Source organism: Ranitomeya variabilis, chromosome 5, assembly GCF_051348905.1.
Source record: "Ranitomeya variabilis isolate aRanVar5 chromosome 5, aRanVar5.hap1, whole genome shotgun sequence".
Taxonomy (NCBI): Eukaryota; Metazoa; Chordata; class Amphibia; order Anura; family Dendrobatidae; genus Ranitomeya; species Ranitomeya variabilis.
This window is the reverse complement of record NC_135236.1, coordinates 361,866,254-361,882,972: the sequence shown is the minus strand read 5'-3', so window position 1 is coordinate 361,882,972 and position 16,719 is coordinate 361,866,254. Positions and strand designations below refer to the sequence as shown.

Genomic DNA, 16,719 nt, shown 5'->3' with positions numbered 1-16,719 from the left:
CTTCCTGCCGCTGCGCGCCCCCTGAGCGCTGTGGATCTGCTGGGGGCAGGGGGAGCGGCGGCCGCCCTCCCTCTGGACACCGACGTAACAGGAGAGGCTGGTGGAGCGGCGGCCCCGCGCCCCCTGAGAGCGGGGGACCCGACAGGAGCGGAGGAAGCTGCGGCTGCGCTCTGCCTGGATCGCGCAGGCCGCACTTCCGGTCCAGCGCTCCCAGCAGCAGTGGCGGTGTCCTGGGCCCGACGCCCGGCACCTGGAGGCCGGGTGCTTGAAATCCTGCCGGAGCGGGAGCGGCAAGAGGGGGAAGCGCCGCCGGACTCACCGCCCGCAGGGTCCCTGGAGGGGCTCCGGAGCCTGCGCCTGCCACGCGCCGGGACTTCGGGAGACAGTCTCTCTGGGGGCCTGGTCCTCCTGCCCCGTGAGCTCTGCCCGGATCCTCCTGCAGCGCCGATGATGGAGGCCAGCTGGGCCTCAAGCCAGCCCCCTCTCCTGGACCTGGCCATCTCCCGCAGCTGCGACATCATGGAGTCCGCTGAAGCCATACTGCACGTCGTCTTCTTCCTGAATTAAGGTAGGGAATGGCGGTTTTCCCGCACTTTCCCTACAACCTCCCCTTTCCTAACTCCTCCCCCCCTTGCCGACCTCCTATCCCCAGCCGCAGCATTATTCAAAAAGACCGCCCGGCTCAAAGCAGTCATGGGGGGCCTCCACCCAGCTGCGCTTTGTTCCAGCCCCCCTCTTTATTAGTCTGCATATTGATGTATGACCATATGTTTTACACTGTGCTGCTAAGGGATCAATGTTACATTCTGATACAACTAAATACATACTTTTTTTTAGATTTAAATCTGTAATTATGAAAACCTTAAGGTTACATATTATAATGACTGATACTAGTACTGACAGAATATGTCACCTCTGTGTCTGCTCCAGCTAAAAATAATCTGATTACAAATTCTTCCAAATTAGGGAAACTCATTTTTTTCCCTGTTGCATAATTAAGAAGGTGTGGCAAGGAGGGGTTTAACCCATAAAAGCAAAACTGTGTTCTTCTTCCTCTATGTGCTCAGAGCTTTCACTGACAGTGAGTGTAGTCATGATATCTAACAGCACAAGATGCTCTTTTCTGTGCTGGAAAAGTTGTGGATCTCATTTTCTCATTATATTCTTCTTTGGAATTGCTAACTGTCATTCAATACAGAGAATTAAAGACTGCGGGATAACATGCTCTCAGGTAAGAGCTTATCAGGCATGTTAAAGTACTATTCTTCAGCAGACAAAATATTATAAAATACAACTACTGTACATGTTCTATTGTGATATATTGTATAGCCTGCAATGTCTTGGAGAATGTTAATTTCTGTATTTTATTTCAGAATTATTGCATATTTGTAAAAATGTATAAGGCAAATTGATACAATTTCTAAGAAAAACGTATATATATATAGAAGTTTATACGGCAATACATTTATACACTTATATTTGGATGACGGACACTGAGCATTATAAATGACAGAGCAGTCAGCTCTTATTATATATTTTACATCTTTTGGCTGCTTTTTAAAATAATTAAATTTTATGCTGAAAAGCTAAGCTGATACTAAATAACCTTTGGTCTGTATAGAAAAATTGGGTAAGCTGGTAAATTAATTTCTATTCTATCAGAATGGTCATAGAATTTAATGTACAACAAGAAATGTGTGTATGGAAGGTGGATTTAAACACAAACTCCTAGAGAACCACAAATGTTCTTCATGTTCCTAAAGCATACTTGTAAACAGTAGTAATTTTTCCAGCAGATAACACTAGATGTCACTGGTGCTGAAGGTCTCTGTGCATTGAGATGGTATCCTTGTAATGTTTTCCAACACAACCTTCCTCTGCTAACTACATTGGTGTCACGCTCACATCCTGACTGGTGAGCATGAGCCAGGGGGTTTGTGGACCCACTGTGCCACAAACCAGACTACCCTGGAAGGGGCGTGACTAGGACAGCTGCCTTGGTCTTCTCTGGAGCCTCTGATGGTGAGGTCAGGCTTGTGCGGCAGGCAGCTGCCAGCTGCCACTCCAGGGAGGTGTCTGGCTGTGGCTGCTGATCCCACTTGGAGAACAGAAACACTAGGACAGGTGCGGGCATCAGGCAGGACTGGCAAATGAGCACTGCGGAAACTTGGATGAGTAGGCAAGCAGGCACGGCTGAGACACAGGGCAAGCAGGCATGGCTGAGACACAGGGCAAGCAGGCACGGCTGAGACACAGGGCAAGCAGGCATGGCAGAGACACAGGGCAAGCAGGCACGGCAGAGACAGAGGGCAGGCTGGCACGGCAGAGACATAGAGCAGAAGTGGTGTATGAATAAGGTAGGATCCTGTACACACAGCAGGTGCAGGTACTGGTTCTGATAGGAAGGAATGGTGTATGGAGGATCAGGTAGGATCCTGTTCACACAGCGGGTGCATGTACTGGTTCTAATAGTGAGGAATGGTGTGTGGAGGAACAGGTAGGATTCTGTTCACATAGCGGGTGCAAGTACTGGTACTGATAGAAAGGACTGGTAAATGGAGAAACAGTTAGAGACCTGTTAACACAGGAGGAGAACTGCAAAGCTGCGGAGAAGAGCTGTAGAGCAGCAAGAGGTTCTGCAAAAGAAGAAACAAAGCAGTGCTGAACCGCAAGGTATATGGATAAGAGCTGCAACAAGAGGTTCTGCAGCACCAGGGCGTAAGCAGAACAGAACCGCAAGGTAAGCGGAGAGGAACTGCAGCAAGAGGTTCTGCAGTAGCAGGAACAAAACAGCTGAACCGCATGGTATGCGGAGAAGAGTTGCAGCAAAAGGTTCTGCAGCAGTAAGAGCAAAGCAGAGCTGAAAGAGAACAGAACCGCAGGAGTGCGGAACAGAGGTAAAGCTGCAAGAGAGTGGAGCCCAGGCAAAGTCACAAGGGTACAGAGCAGGCAGAGCCGCAAGAGTGCGGAGCATAAGCAAACAGAAAGGACACAAAGAAAGACAGCAGGGAAAGAAGCCACAGACAAGGAGACAGGGAGACAGAGATAGGACTAAGTTCAGACAAGGTAATGGAATGAGACAAGGCACAAGAACAAAGAGACAGGGACCAGGATATTCTGCCTCCTGGAGGGCAGACAGACCAAAACAAAGCAAAGCAAGAACACAGACACTAAGACCAGGATATACAGCCTCCTGGAGGGCAGACCAACAAGAACAAGGCAAAGCTAAGAGTAGAGCCTCCAGAGAAGGAGGAACACAGAGCAAGGCCTGGCAGCTCAGAAGCTAGACACTAACTGAGTTTAGACATTGCACAGGCCCAGTCCACAGGGTGGAGCTGCCCTAAATGCTGGAGGCCTCATGGTAATTGGTCAGGAACAGATTAGACAGGTGCACCCTGATTCCATAGGAACCAGAGAGTTCTGGTGCCGCCCCCAATATGCACACAGCCAGGAAGCATGCAGAGAGCAGAGGCACAGAATATGAAGCTGGCAACAGACAGAAATCACAACATGACCTGGAGCAGTGAGTCAGATGGTGTGTGAGGGATGGGAGGCCATGCAGTGATGCCTGCAGAGTTGTTACAGTACCCCCCTTTACAGCCCCTTTTCTTCAAGCCCTCCAGAATAACTTGTAGAAGAAGGATAGGAGCACACATAGTCAGAGCCATCACGACATTCCTCGAGTAGGATGAGGTAGGTGTGACATTAGGGATCTCAGATTGCCAAGTCTCTTTGAGTCCAGCAAGATCAGCTTCCTTTAGACTGGAGGAAAGCAGAGATGAGCACACTTCTGTCTTGGGATCTTCACCCAATGGCCACATGAGAGTTGGAGGCAAACATACAGGAAGGTACCCTGAAAAAACTGGACCGACTCTTCCGGATTAGAGGGTGAGTGAGTCTCTGTCTTGGTATTTTCACCAAGTAGCCAGTTGGAAGCAGAAGGCATACATACAGGAAGTATCTTCAGCCTGGTACCCTGAAAAAACTGGACCACCTCTTTCTCTTGATCGGAGAAAAACAGAGATACAAGAGCTTCTGCTTCAATGTCTTCATCCACCAGCCACATGGAGTCCGTAGGCATCTTTACAGGAAGCATCTTCTGCCCATAGTTCAGAGAAAAACTTAAAAGCGACAGGGATGTTCCTGGGAACTGGTCACTGGTATTATCACTGGAGGTGTGCGGAGAGGGTGCCAATGCTTACTTTACTTCAGTGAGGTCAGCACACCATGACTCAATAGCCAGCTGATTAGGTGGAGAAGATATCAACACTGTAGATTGACCTTGCAATTTAGGAACAAGAAACCTCTGGAGACTTGATAGTTCCAAACGCAGAACCACGCTGGGTCTTCGGACCGGAACGGGCAGCAGAGTATCCGGTTCAGAACAACCGATGGGCAGACTGGTCAACAAGTGGAAAACAAATTTCTTCGAATATAATGCTCCAATTTGGAGCTGTAGTAGTCCCTTCGACACTGGACTGTTCATACAGTTGTGGCCAAAAGTATTGACACCCCTGCCATTCTGTCAGATAATACTCAGTTTCTTCCTGAAAATGATTGCAAACACAAATTCTTTGGTATTATTATCTTCATTTAATTTGTCTTAAATGAAAAAACACAAAAAGAATTGTCCTAAAGCCAAATTGGATATAATTCCACACCAAACATAAAAAAGGGGGTGGACAAAAGTATTGGCACTGTTCGAAAAATCATGTGATGCTTCTCTAATTTGTGTAATTAACAGCACCTGTAACTTACCTGTGGCACCTAACAGGTGTTGGTAATAACTAAATCACACTTGCAGCCAGTTGACATGGATTAAAGTTGACTCAACCTCTGTTCTGTGTCCTTATGTGTACCACATTGAGCATGGAGAAAAGAAAGAAGACCAAAGAACTTTCTGAGGACTTGAGAAACCAAATTGTGAGGAAGCAGAAGCAATCTCAAGGCTACAAGTCCATCTCCAAAGACCTGAATGTTCCTGTGTCTACCGTGCGCAGTGTCATCAAGACGTTTAAAGCCCATGACACTGTGGCTAACCTCCCTAGATGTGGACGAAAAAGAAAAATTGACAAGAGATTTCAATGCAAGATTGTGCGGATGTTGGATAAAGAACCTCGACTAACATCCAAACAAGTTCAAGCTGCCCTGCAGTCCGAGTGTACAACAGTGTCAACCCGTACTATCCGTTGGCATCTGAATGAAAAGGGACTGTATGGTAGGAGACCCAGGAAGACCCCACTTCTTACCCCGAGACATAAAAAAGCCAGGCTGGAGTTTGCCAAAACTTACCTGAAAAACCCTAAAACGTTTTGGAAGAATGTTCTCTGGTCAGATGAGACAACAGTAGAGCTTTTGGGCAAAGGCATCAACATAGAGTTTACAGGAGAAAAAAAGAGGCATTCAAAGAAAAGAACACGGTCCCTACAGTCAAACATGGCAGAGGTTCCCTGATGTTTTGGGGGTGCTTTGCTGCCTCTGGCACTGGACTGCTTGACCGTGTGCATGGCATAATTAAGTCTGAAGACTACCAACAAATTTTGCAGCATAATGTAGGGCCCAGTGTGAGAAAGCTGGGTCTCCCTCAGAGGTCATGGGTCTTCCAGCAGGACATTGACCCAAAACACACTTCAAAAAGCACTAGAAAATGGTTTGAGAGAAAGCACTGGAGACTTCTAAGGTGGCCAGCAATGAGTCCAGACCTGAATCCCATAGAACACCTGTGGAGAGATCTAAAAATGGCAGTTTGGAGAAGGCACCCTTCAAATATCAGGGACCTGGAGCAGTTTGCCAAAGAAGAATAGTCTAAAATTCCAGCAGAGCATTGTAAGAAACTCATTGATGGTTAGCGGAAGCGGTTTGTCACAGTTATTTTGGCTAAAGGTTGTGCAACCAAGTATTAGGCTGAGAGTACCAATACTTTTGTCTGGCCCATTTTTGGAGTTTTGTGTGAAATGATCAATGTTTTGCTTTTTGCTTCATTCTCTTTTGTGTTTTTTCATTTAAGACAAATTAAATGAAGATAATAATACCAAAGAATTTGTGTTTGCAATCATTTTCAGGAAGAAACTGAGTATTATCTGACAGAATTGCAGGGGTGTGAATACTTTTGGCCACAACTGTAAGTAGGGCTGATTCATCACCAAACACCTTCACAGGATTCTGGAGCTGTGGAACAGGAACCACAAATAGACTCCATCTGGTTAGCAGCTTGAATACATCTGCAGTGCCAAAGCTCCCACAAGGCACCGGAAGACACATAGTTTAGCGGAAGGGAGTTATTCTCACCAAGGGCAGTCTCTCCTACTGGCCCAAGGTTTTGAAGCTTTAGATACCCTGGACAGAGGCCATCCAGGTGTTCCTCACACCTGCAGCAACACCGTATGCCCTTCTTATGGCTGATTTCAGGCTGCTGCTTTGCCAGCCCACTCTCATCAATCTTCTTAGGCTTCAACCGGGTAGCTGCTTTAACGAGTAGAGGAACTGGAAGGTCACAGATGGTCGAGGTTTGGCACAGAAGTTTCTTCATGGGTTTCGCCCGTCTGGAGCACCTCTCGGATCTAGGTGGGGAAGACTTTACAGGAGCAGCAGGACGAGGTATGTCAAAGATTCTATGGAAGGCCACCAGGAAGGCCCCAAGACTCATGACAATAGGATCCTTTGCTTCCCAGAGGGAACAAATCCATAATAAAGCATCTCCTGCTAGGTAGGGCATAATGTAACCCACCTTAAACCGGTCAGAGGGGAAACAAGCTGCATTCTGCAGGATGTAGCGCAAGCATTGTTCCAGGCAGCTTTGGCATTCTTCTGGATTCCCATAGAACCTAGGCGGGTCTGCTGGGTCGTGCTCCTCCTCCTGATAGGCCTGAAGTTGCTTGAAGAGAGCGTTTTAGACTATGATTGGGTCAGAAGTCTCCACAATCTGAACCACCCTTGGTGGAACAAATTTTTCAGGTTGCTCATACGGGTAGAGAGAAAGTTCATCATGCTCTGCGAGTGGTAGGACATGGGATACAGCGGAGGCCATGGTCTGTGCAAACTGTCAAGCTCACGCCCTGACTGGTGGGCATGAACCAGGGGGTTTGTGGACCCACTGTGCCACAAACCAAACTACCCTGGAAGGGGCGTGACTAGAACAGCTGCCTTGGTTTTCACTTGAGCCTCTGATGGTGAGATCAGGCTTGTGCGGCAGGCAGCTGTCAGGTGCCACTCCAGGGTGGTGTCTGGCTGTGGCTGCTGATCCCACTTGGGAGACAGGAACACTAGGACAGGTGCGGGCAACAGACAGGACTGGCAGATGAGCACTACTGAAACTTGGACGAGTAGGCAAGCAGGCACGGCTGAGATACAGGGCAAGCAGGCATGGCTGAGACACAGGGCAAGCAGGCACGGCTGAGACACAGGGCAAGCAGGCACGGCAGAGACACAGGGCTAGCAGAAATGACAGAGACACAGGGTTGGCAGGCATGGCAGAGACACAGGGCAGGCTGGCACGACAGAGACAGAGGGCAGGCTGGCACGACAGAGACATAGAGCAGAAGTGATGTAATAAGGTAGGATCCTGTACACACAGTGGGTGCAGGTACTGGTTCTGATAGGAAGGAATGGTGTATAGAGGAACAGGTAGGATCCTGTTCACACAGCAGGTGCAGGTACTGGTTCTAATAGTAAGGAATGGTGTGTGGAGGAACAGGTAGGATCCTGTTCACATGGGTGCAGGTACTGGTACTGATAGAAAGGACTGGTAAATGGAGAAACAGGTAGAGAGCTGTTCACTCAGGAGGAGAACTGCAAGGCTGCGGAGAAGAGCTGTAGAGCAGCAAGAGGTTCTGCAGAAGAAGAAACAATGCAGAGCTGAACCACAAGGTATACGGAGAAGAGCTGCAGCAAGAGATTCTGCAGCAGCAGGGCCTAAGCAGAACAGAACCGCAAGGTAAGCGGAGAGGAACTGCAGCAAGAGGTTCTGCAGTAGCAGGAACAAAGCAGAGCTGAACCGCAGGGTATGCGGAGAAGAGCTGCAGCAAGAGGTTCTGTAGCAGGAGGAGGAAAGCAGAGCTGAAAGAACAGAACCGCAGGAGTGCGGAGCAGAGGTAAAGCTGCAAGAGAGCGGAGCCCAGGCAAAGTCACAAGGGTACAGAGCAGGCAGAGCCGCAAGAGTGTGGAGCATAAGCAAACAGAGAGGACACAAAGAAAGACACAGCAGTGAAAGTAGCCACAGACAAGGAGACAGAGATAGGACTAAGTTCAGACAAGGTAATGGAATGAGACAAGGCACAAGAACAAAGAGACAGGGACCAGGATATTCTGCCTCCTGGAGGGCAGACAGACCAAAACAAAGCAAAGCAAGGACACAGACAATGAGACCAGGATATACAGCCTCCTGAAGGGCAGACCAACAAGAGCAAGGCAAAGCTAAGACTAGAGCCTCCAGGGAAGGAGGAACACAGAGCAAGGCCTGGCAGCTCAGAAGCTAGACACTAACTGAGTTTAGACATTGCACAGGCCCAGTCCACAGGGTGGAGCTGCCCTAAATACTGGAGACCTCTTGGTAATTAGTCAGGAACAGATTATACAGGTGCACCCTGATTCCATAAGAACCAGGGAGTTCTGGCGCCGCCCCTATGCACACAGCCAGGAAGCATGCAGAGAGCGGAGACACAGAATATGGAGCCAGCAAAAGGCAGAAGTCACAACATGACCTGGAGAAGTGAGTAAGATGGTGTGTGAGGGATGGGAAGCCATGCAGTGATGCCAGCAGAGTTGTTACAATTGGTCGTTCGGGGAAGAGTCAGAATTCCCCATAAACATTACGCTGTCAGCTGATCCCGCCAACAGTCTTTATGAGGGTCTAGGCAGAGATAATCTTATAATTTTCTTCTTCCTGTTGTACTTGTTTCTGTAGTTTTTGATCATTCTGTCCTACTTTTAAAGAAAATTATCAAAACCTCCCCTAAGTAGTGATGAGCTAACACGCTCAGATAAAGCGGTGCTTACAACATGCTCGAAAAATATGTTCATGTCTCCGAGGACTGTTTGTTAGGCAATTCCTGCATGTGTTGCGTCTGTCAAGCATATTATTCGAGCAATGCCAAAGACACTTGGATGGCACCTGAGCATGCTCAAATAATGCTAATATCATGGTGAGCTTTGGCTGTACTAGATATCATAAAGTGCTGCGGTGTACAGCATGGTGGAAGATGGCAGCATCCGCCAGAACTTCTGAGAAGGAAGGAAATGTTTCAGGCTCTCCCAGATTTCTATTAGGCAATCCTTGTAGGCTGCGGTCAACAGACAAAACTGAGTCCTAAGGGTATATTTACATGCAGCAAACATATCCTTGTTTTGACATCAAGCACATGGAATTCTGCCATTCAGATGAATGGGTCAGTTGCAGAAATTTCTGCAACAAATCTGCCACATACAAAGGTAGGTCCAGTGTGGAATCAATCAAGTTGTCACGACTCAGCTGTCAGATGACCCGGGACCAGGGGCTCCTTCCCTTTCCCTACCACTAGGTGGCACCCTAGCTCTCCCTATTCCCTGGGATTTTTCTGAAGGTGAAGTTGCCGGGGCCGCCACCTTTGCCTTATCTTCTGAATCAGCCCTCCATCTGTTCTCTTCCCTCCACCCAGGGAAGAGGGGCGCTACTGTGCACCGCAGTACACCAACCCAAAGAACAAGGCAACACAAACAAGGGTAAACTGAAATACCAAGCATACAAATATTCACTCACATATAACAGAGGAATACACCATGGAGTGGAGGATGGGGGAATAATCAAAGTAAGAGGAGGGAAGGGAATTATCACACTTACAAACCATGCAACAGTCATAGATAACTCCTCCAAAACTCCTCATAAAAACACCTCTCCACCAAGCCATGCAGCAAAAGCTAGCTCTGCCATGGGTTTAAATCAGGACCCAGATTATAAAGGGGATGAGAGTGGCTAATCGAGCATAGCTGAGAACTCATACTCCCAGAGTTTCCAACATGGTTGATTAACCTCTGTTCTGCCAAAAGAAATAAACACCATTTAAAAAGAAGGAAAAATGCTTATTTTCAGTGCAGGAGTAGGATCAATCAGATACTGCGGTCTTCTGGCTCCTCTCTTTCAAGGTGTAAAATGCCTCCCTGGCTGAATTGGACTACTTGAAAAAGTCAATTCCTTTCCTAGTCATATCCATAAGAGCTTTTGATGAACTTGTGGTAGTAGTTGGCAAAACCTAAAAACCTTTGTAATGCCTTCAAATCCTCAAGCTGATCCCAATCCAATACCGCCCGGAGTTTCACTGGATCCATGCGAAAAACTGTTGGATGACAACACATATCTTAGGAAAGGGATCTCTTCAACCAAGAAAATACACTTCTTGGGTTTGACATATAATTTATTGTCTTTCAGTATACGTAAGACTTGCCTGACATGTACCTGATGTGACTCAAGATCAGGTGAATAAATTAATATGTCATCCAGATATATAACCACAAATCTGCCTACCATGTGACTAAAGATGTAATTTGTAAAGTGCTGAAAGGTGGCAGGTGCGTTCGTCAACCCAAAAGGCATCACCAGGCTCTCATAGTATCCCTCAGGCGTATTGAATGCTATTTTGAACTCATCCCCCTCTTTAATGCAAATAAGATTATACACTGACTATATATTGAGGTCTAGTTTTGAAAACCATTTTGCTACTACAATCTGATTAAAGAGGTTCGGAATGAGAGCGAGCAGCTAAGGATCTCGGACTGTTACATAGTTACATAGTTATTAAGGTTGAAGGAAGACTTTAAGTCCATCTAGTTCAACCCATAGCCTAACATGCCCTAACATGTTGATCCAAGGGAAGGCAAAAAAAACCCCATGTGGTAAGAGTAAGCTCCACCATGGGGAAAAAAATTCCTTCCCGACCCCACATACGGCAATCAGACTAGTTCCCTGGATCAACGCCTTATCAAGGAATCTAATATATATACCCTGTAACATTATATTTTTCCAGAAAGGTATCCAGTCCCCTCTTAAATTTAAGTAATGAATCACTCATTACAACATCATACGGCAGAGAGTTCCATAGTCTCACTGCTCTTACAGTAAAGAATCCGCGTCTGTTATTATGCTTAAACCTTTTTTCCTCCAGACGTAGAGGATGCCCCCTGTGATCATATTGAGTTCGCAGAAATCTAGGCATGAGAGTAACCCCCATCTTTTTTCTTTACAAAAAAGAACCCCACAGCAATGGGGAAAGAGGATGGTCTAATATGACCCTCTGCCAACCTTTCTGCGATATAGTCCTTCATGGCCTGCCTTTCTGGACCAGAGTGTTATGACCTGGTGGTTAAGAGGCCACACTGATATGACCTGGTGGCTAAAACGCAACATGGGACGAGCTCTGAGAAGGTGGTATCTCTACTGACTGCAGTCCCTAATCCTAACAACAACACTAGTAATAGCCGTGGGATGTTCCTGACTCTCCCTAGACACCTCTTCACAGCCTAAGAACTAACTACCCCTAAAGAAGGAAATAGAAAGCTATGTTGCCTCAGAGAAAACCCCAAAAGGAAAGACAGCCCCCCACAAATATTGACTGTGAGTGGAGAGGGAAATGACGTACACAGAAATGAAATCAGAATTCAGCAAAGGTGGCCAATACTAAACTTGATAGAGAGAAAAGGATACTTTGTGGTCAGTATTAAAAACTACAAAATCCACGCAGAGTTTACAAAAATGAACTCCACACCGACTCACAGTGTGGAGGAGCAAATCTGCTTTCCCAGAGCTTCCAGCTAGCCTGAATATGACATAGTGACAAGCTGGACAAAAAGAGACATATTTGCAGAGCAATAGAGTCCAAGCAAATGGACAAACAAAAACTAGCAAAAACTTATCTTTTGCTGACAAGGACAGGCCATATGAGAAATCCAAGGATAGAACCAAATCCAACCAAGAACATTGACAGCTGGCATGAACTAAAGCCCAGAGCAGGTTTAAATAACAAACCCAGGCAAGGCGATTAGTGAAGGCAGCTGCTACAGCTACCTAAAGGAGCAGCAGTTCCACTCGAAACCACCAGAGGGAGCCCAAGGGCAGAACTCACAAAAATACCATTAGCAACCACAGGAGGGAGCTCCAGAACGGAATTCACAACAGTACCCCCCCATTGAGGAGGGGTCACCGAACCCTCACCAGAGCTCCCAGGCCGATTAGGACGAGCCAAATGGAAAGCTCGAACCAAATCGGCAACAACCCAAGAATTATCCTCCTGGCCATAACCCTTCCACTTGACCAGATACTGAAGCTTCCGCCTCGAAAAACGAGAATCCAAAATCTTCTCCACCACATATTCCAATTCCCCCTCAACCAACACCGGAGCAGGAGGATCAACGGAGGGAACCATAGGTACCACATATCTCCGCAACAAGGATCTATGGAACACATTATGAATGGAAAAGGAAGCTGGAAGGGCCAAACGAAAAGACACCGGATTGATAATTTCAGAAATCTTATAAGGCCCAATAAAGCGAGGCTTGAACTTAGGGGAAGAAACCTTCATAGGAACATGACGAGAAGACAACCAGACCAAATCCCCAACACGAAGCCGGGGACCAACACACCGACGACGGTTAGCAAAACGTTGAGCCTTTTCCTGAGACAACGTCAAATTGTCCACCACATGAGTCCAAATTTGCTGCAACCTGTCCACCACAGAATCCACACCAGGACAGTCAGAAGGCTCAAGCTGCCCCGAAGAAAAACGAGGATGAAAACCAAAGTTACAAAAGAAAGGCGAAACCAAGGTAGCCGAACTAGCCCGATTATTAAGGGCAAACTCAGCCAACGGCAAAAAGGTCACCCAATCATCCTGATCAGCAGACACGAAGCATCTCAAATAGGTTTCCAAGGTCTGATTGGTTCGCTCCGTTTGGCCATTTGTCTGAGGATGGAATGCTGAAGAAAAAGACAAATCAATGCCCATTCTAGCACAAAAGGACCGCCAAAACCTAGAAATGAACTGGGAACCTCTGTCAGACACAATATTCTCCGGAATACCATGCAAACGAACCACATGCTGAAAAAATAATGGAACCAAATCAGAGGAGGAAGGCAACTTAGGCAACGGTACCAAATGGACCATCTTAGAAAACCGGTCACAAACCACCCAGATGACAGACATCTTCTGAGAAACAGGAAGATCAGAAATAAAATCCATGGAAATATGCATCCAGGGCCTCTCAGGAATAGGCAAAGGCAAAAGCAACCCACTGGCACGGGAACAGCAAGGCTTATCCTGAGCACAGGTCCCACAGGACTGCACAAACGAACTCACATCCGGTGACAAGGAAGGCCACCAAAAGGACCTAGCCACCAAATCTCTGGTACCGAAAATCCCAGGGTGACCAGCCAACACTGAACAATGAACCTCAGAAATTACCCTACTAGTCCATCTATCAGGAACAAACAGTTTCCCCACAGGACAGCGGTCAGGTTTATCAGCCTGAAACTCCTGAAGTACCCGCCGCAAATCAGGGGAGATGGCAGAAAGAATCACCCCCTCCTTGAGGATCCCAGCCGGCTCAAGAACTCCCGGAGAATCAGGCAAAAAACTCCTAGAAAGGGCATCAGCCTTCACATTCTTAGATCCCGGAATATACGAGACCACAAAATCAAAATGTGAGAAAAACAGAGACCACCGAGCTTGTCTAGGATTCAACCGCTTAGCAGACTGGAGGTAAATCAGATTCTTATGATCAGTCAAGACCACCAAGCGATGCTTGGCTCCCTCAAGCCAATGTCGCCACTCCTCAAATGCCCACTTCATAGCCAACAACTCCCGATTGCCAACATCATAATTACGCTCAGCAGGCGAAAACTTTCTGGAGAAGAAAGCACATGGTTTCATCAAAGAGGCATCAGAATTTCTCTGAGACAAAACGGCCCCTGCCCCAATCTCAGAAGTGTCAACCTCAACCTGAAAAGGGAGAGAAACATCTGGCTGACGCAACACAGGGGCAGAAGTAAAACGACGTTTAAGCTCCTGAAAGGCCTCAACAGCTGCAGAGGACCAATTCATCACATCAGCGCCCTTCCTCGTCAATTCGGTCAGAGGCTTCACCACACTAGAAAAATTAGCAATAAAGCGGCGATAAAAATTGGCAAAGCCCAAAAATTTCTGAAGGCTCTTTACAGATGTAGGTTGAGTCCAATCATGAATGGCCTGGACTTTAACAGGGTCCATTTCAATAGCCGAGGGAGAAAAAATGAAACCCAAAAAAGAAACCTTCTGAACTCCAAAGAGGCACTTAGACCCCTTCACAAACAACGCATTAGCACGAAGGACCTGAAATACCATTCTAACCTGCTTCACATGAGACTCCCAATCATCGGAGAAAACCAAAATATCATCCAAATACACAATCATGAATTTATCCAGATAATTCTGGAAGATATCATGCATAAAGGACTGAAATACTGATGGAGCATTAGAGAGCCCGAATGGCATCACAAGATATTCAAAATGGCCTTCGGGCGTATTAAATGCTGTTTTCCATTCATCACCTTGTTTAATACGCACGAGATTATACGCCCCTCGAAGGTCGATTTTAGTAAACCAACTGGCACCCTTAATCCGACCAAACAAATCAGAAAGTAAAGGTAAAGGGTACTGGAATTTGACAGTGATCTTATTGAGAAGGCGATAATCTATACAGGGTCTCAAGGAGCCATCCTTCTTGGCAACAAAAAAAAATTCCGCTCCCAACGGTGACGAAGATGGGCGAATATGCCCCTTCTCCAAGGACTCCTTTACATAACTCCGCATAGCGGCATGCTCTGGCACAGACAGATTGAAAAGTCGGCCCTTAGGGAACTTACAGCCAGGAATCAAATTAATGGCACAATCGCAGTCCCTATGAGGAGGCAGGGAACTGGACTTGGGCTCATCAAATATATCCTGGAAATCCGACAAAAACTCAGGAACTTCAGAAGAAGGGGACGAGGAAATGGACATCAAAGGAATATCGCTAAGTATCCCCTGACAACCCCAACCAGTTACAGACATAGATCTCCAATCCAGCAGTGGATTATGTACCTGTAACCATGGAAAACCCAGCACAACAACATCATGCAAATTATGCAACACCAAAAAGCGAATATTTTCCTGATGTGCTGGAGCCATGTACATGGTTAACTGTGTCCAGTACTGAGGTTTATTCTTGGCCAATGGCGTAGCATCAATCCCCCTTAAGGGAATAGGGCTCTGCAAAGGCTCCAAGGAAAAACCACAGCGCTTGGCAAATTCTAAGTCCATTAAGTTCAGGGCAGCGCCAGAATCCACAAATGCCATAACAGAAAAGGACGACAATGAGCAAATCAGGGTAACAGACAAGAGAAATTTAGGCTGTACAGTACTAATGGTAACAGACCCAGGGACCCTCTTAGTACGCTTAGGGCAATCAGAAATAGCATGAGCAGAATCACCACAGTAAAAACACAGGCCATTCTGATGTCTGAATTTCTGCCTTTCTGCTCTAGTCAAAATCCTATCACATTGCATAGGCTCAGGACTCTGCTCAGAGGACACTGCCATATGGGGCACCACCTTGCGCTCGCGCAAGCGCCGATCAATCTGAATGGCCAAAGACATTGACTCATTCAGACCAGCAGGTGTAGGAAACCCCACCATAACATCTTTAAGGGCTTCAGAAAGACCCTTTCTGAAAATCGCTGCCAGGGCATACTCATTCCATTTTGTGAGCACAGACCACTTTCTAAATTTCTGGCAGTATACTTCTGCTGCTTCCTGACCCTGACACAGAGCCAGCAAAGTTTTTTCTGCCTGATCCACAGAATTAGGCTCGTCATACAGCAATCCGAGCGCTTGAAAAAATGCGTCAATATTGAGCAATGCAGGATTTCCTGGCTCAAGGGAGAATGCCCAGTCCTGCGGGTCGCCACACAGCAAAGAAATAACAATCTTCACCTGCTGAATGGGGTCACCAGAGGAACGGGGTCTCAGAGCAAAAAACAATCTGCAATTATTTTTAAAGTTCAAAAATTTAGATCTATCCCCAGAAAATAAATCAGGAATAGAAATTCTAGGCTCTAATACCAGAGTCTGGACAACATAATCTTGAATACTCTGTACCCTTGCAGCGAGTTGATCCATGCGCAAGGACAGACCCTGAACCTCCATTTCAGCACCAAAATCCTGAACCACCCAGAGATTAACGGGAAAAAAAAGACAAAACAAGCTACAAAGGAAAAAAAAATGACTCAGAACTTTCTTTTCCCTCTTTTGAGATGCATTTAACACATTGTTGGCCAGCTGTACTGTTATGACCTCGTGGGTAAGAGGCCACACTGATATGACCTGGTGGCTAAAACGCAACATGGGACGAGCTCTGAGAAGGTGGTTTCTCTACTGACCGCAGTCCCTAATCCTAACAACAACACTAGTAATAGCCGTGGGATGTTCCTGACTCTCCCTAGACACCTCTTCACAGCCTAAGAACTAACTACCCCTAAAGAAGGAAATAGAAAGCTATCTTGCCTCAGAGAAAACCTCAAAAGGAAAGACAGCCCCCCACAAATATTGACTGTGAGTGGAGAGGTAAATGACGTACACAGAAATGAAATCAGAATTCAGCAAAGATGGCCAATACTAAACTTGATAGACAGAGAGAAAAGGATACTGTGCGGTCAGTATTAAAAACTACAAAATCCACGCA

At 46.7% G+C, this 16,719-nt stretch overlaps 1 protein-coding gene across 5 annotated transcripts in view; it reads left to right on the top strand.

Annotated features, from left to right (window-relative positions):
* The first annotated feature begins 1,071 nt into the window (after positions 1-1,071).
* IL17REL (interleukin 17 receptor E like) overlaps positions 1,072-16,719 on the top strand; it is a 290,191-nt gene continuing 274,543 nt past the window's right edge. For all 5 annotated transcript variants that reach the window (XM_077264875.1, XM_077264877.1, XM_077264876.1 and 2 more), the window contains exon 1: positions 1,072-1,231. In XM_077264875.1, the coding sequence (XP_077120990.1) occupies positions 1,094-1,231 (138 nt within the window). In that variant the 5' untranslated portion in view covers positions 1,072-1,093. The remainder of the gene's footprint in view (positions 1,232-16,719) is intronic.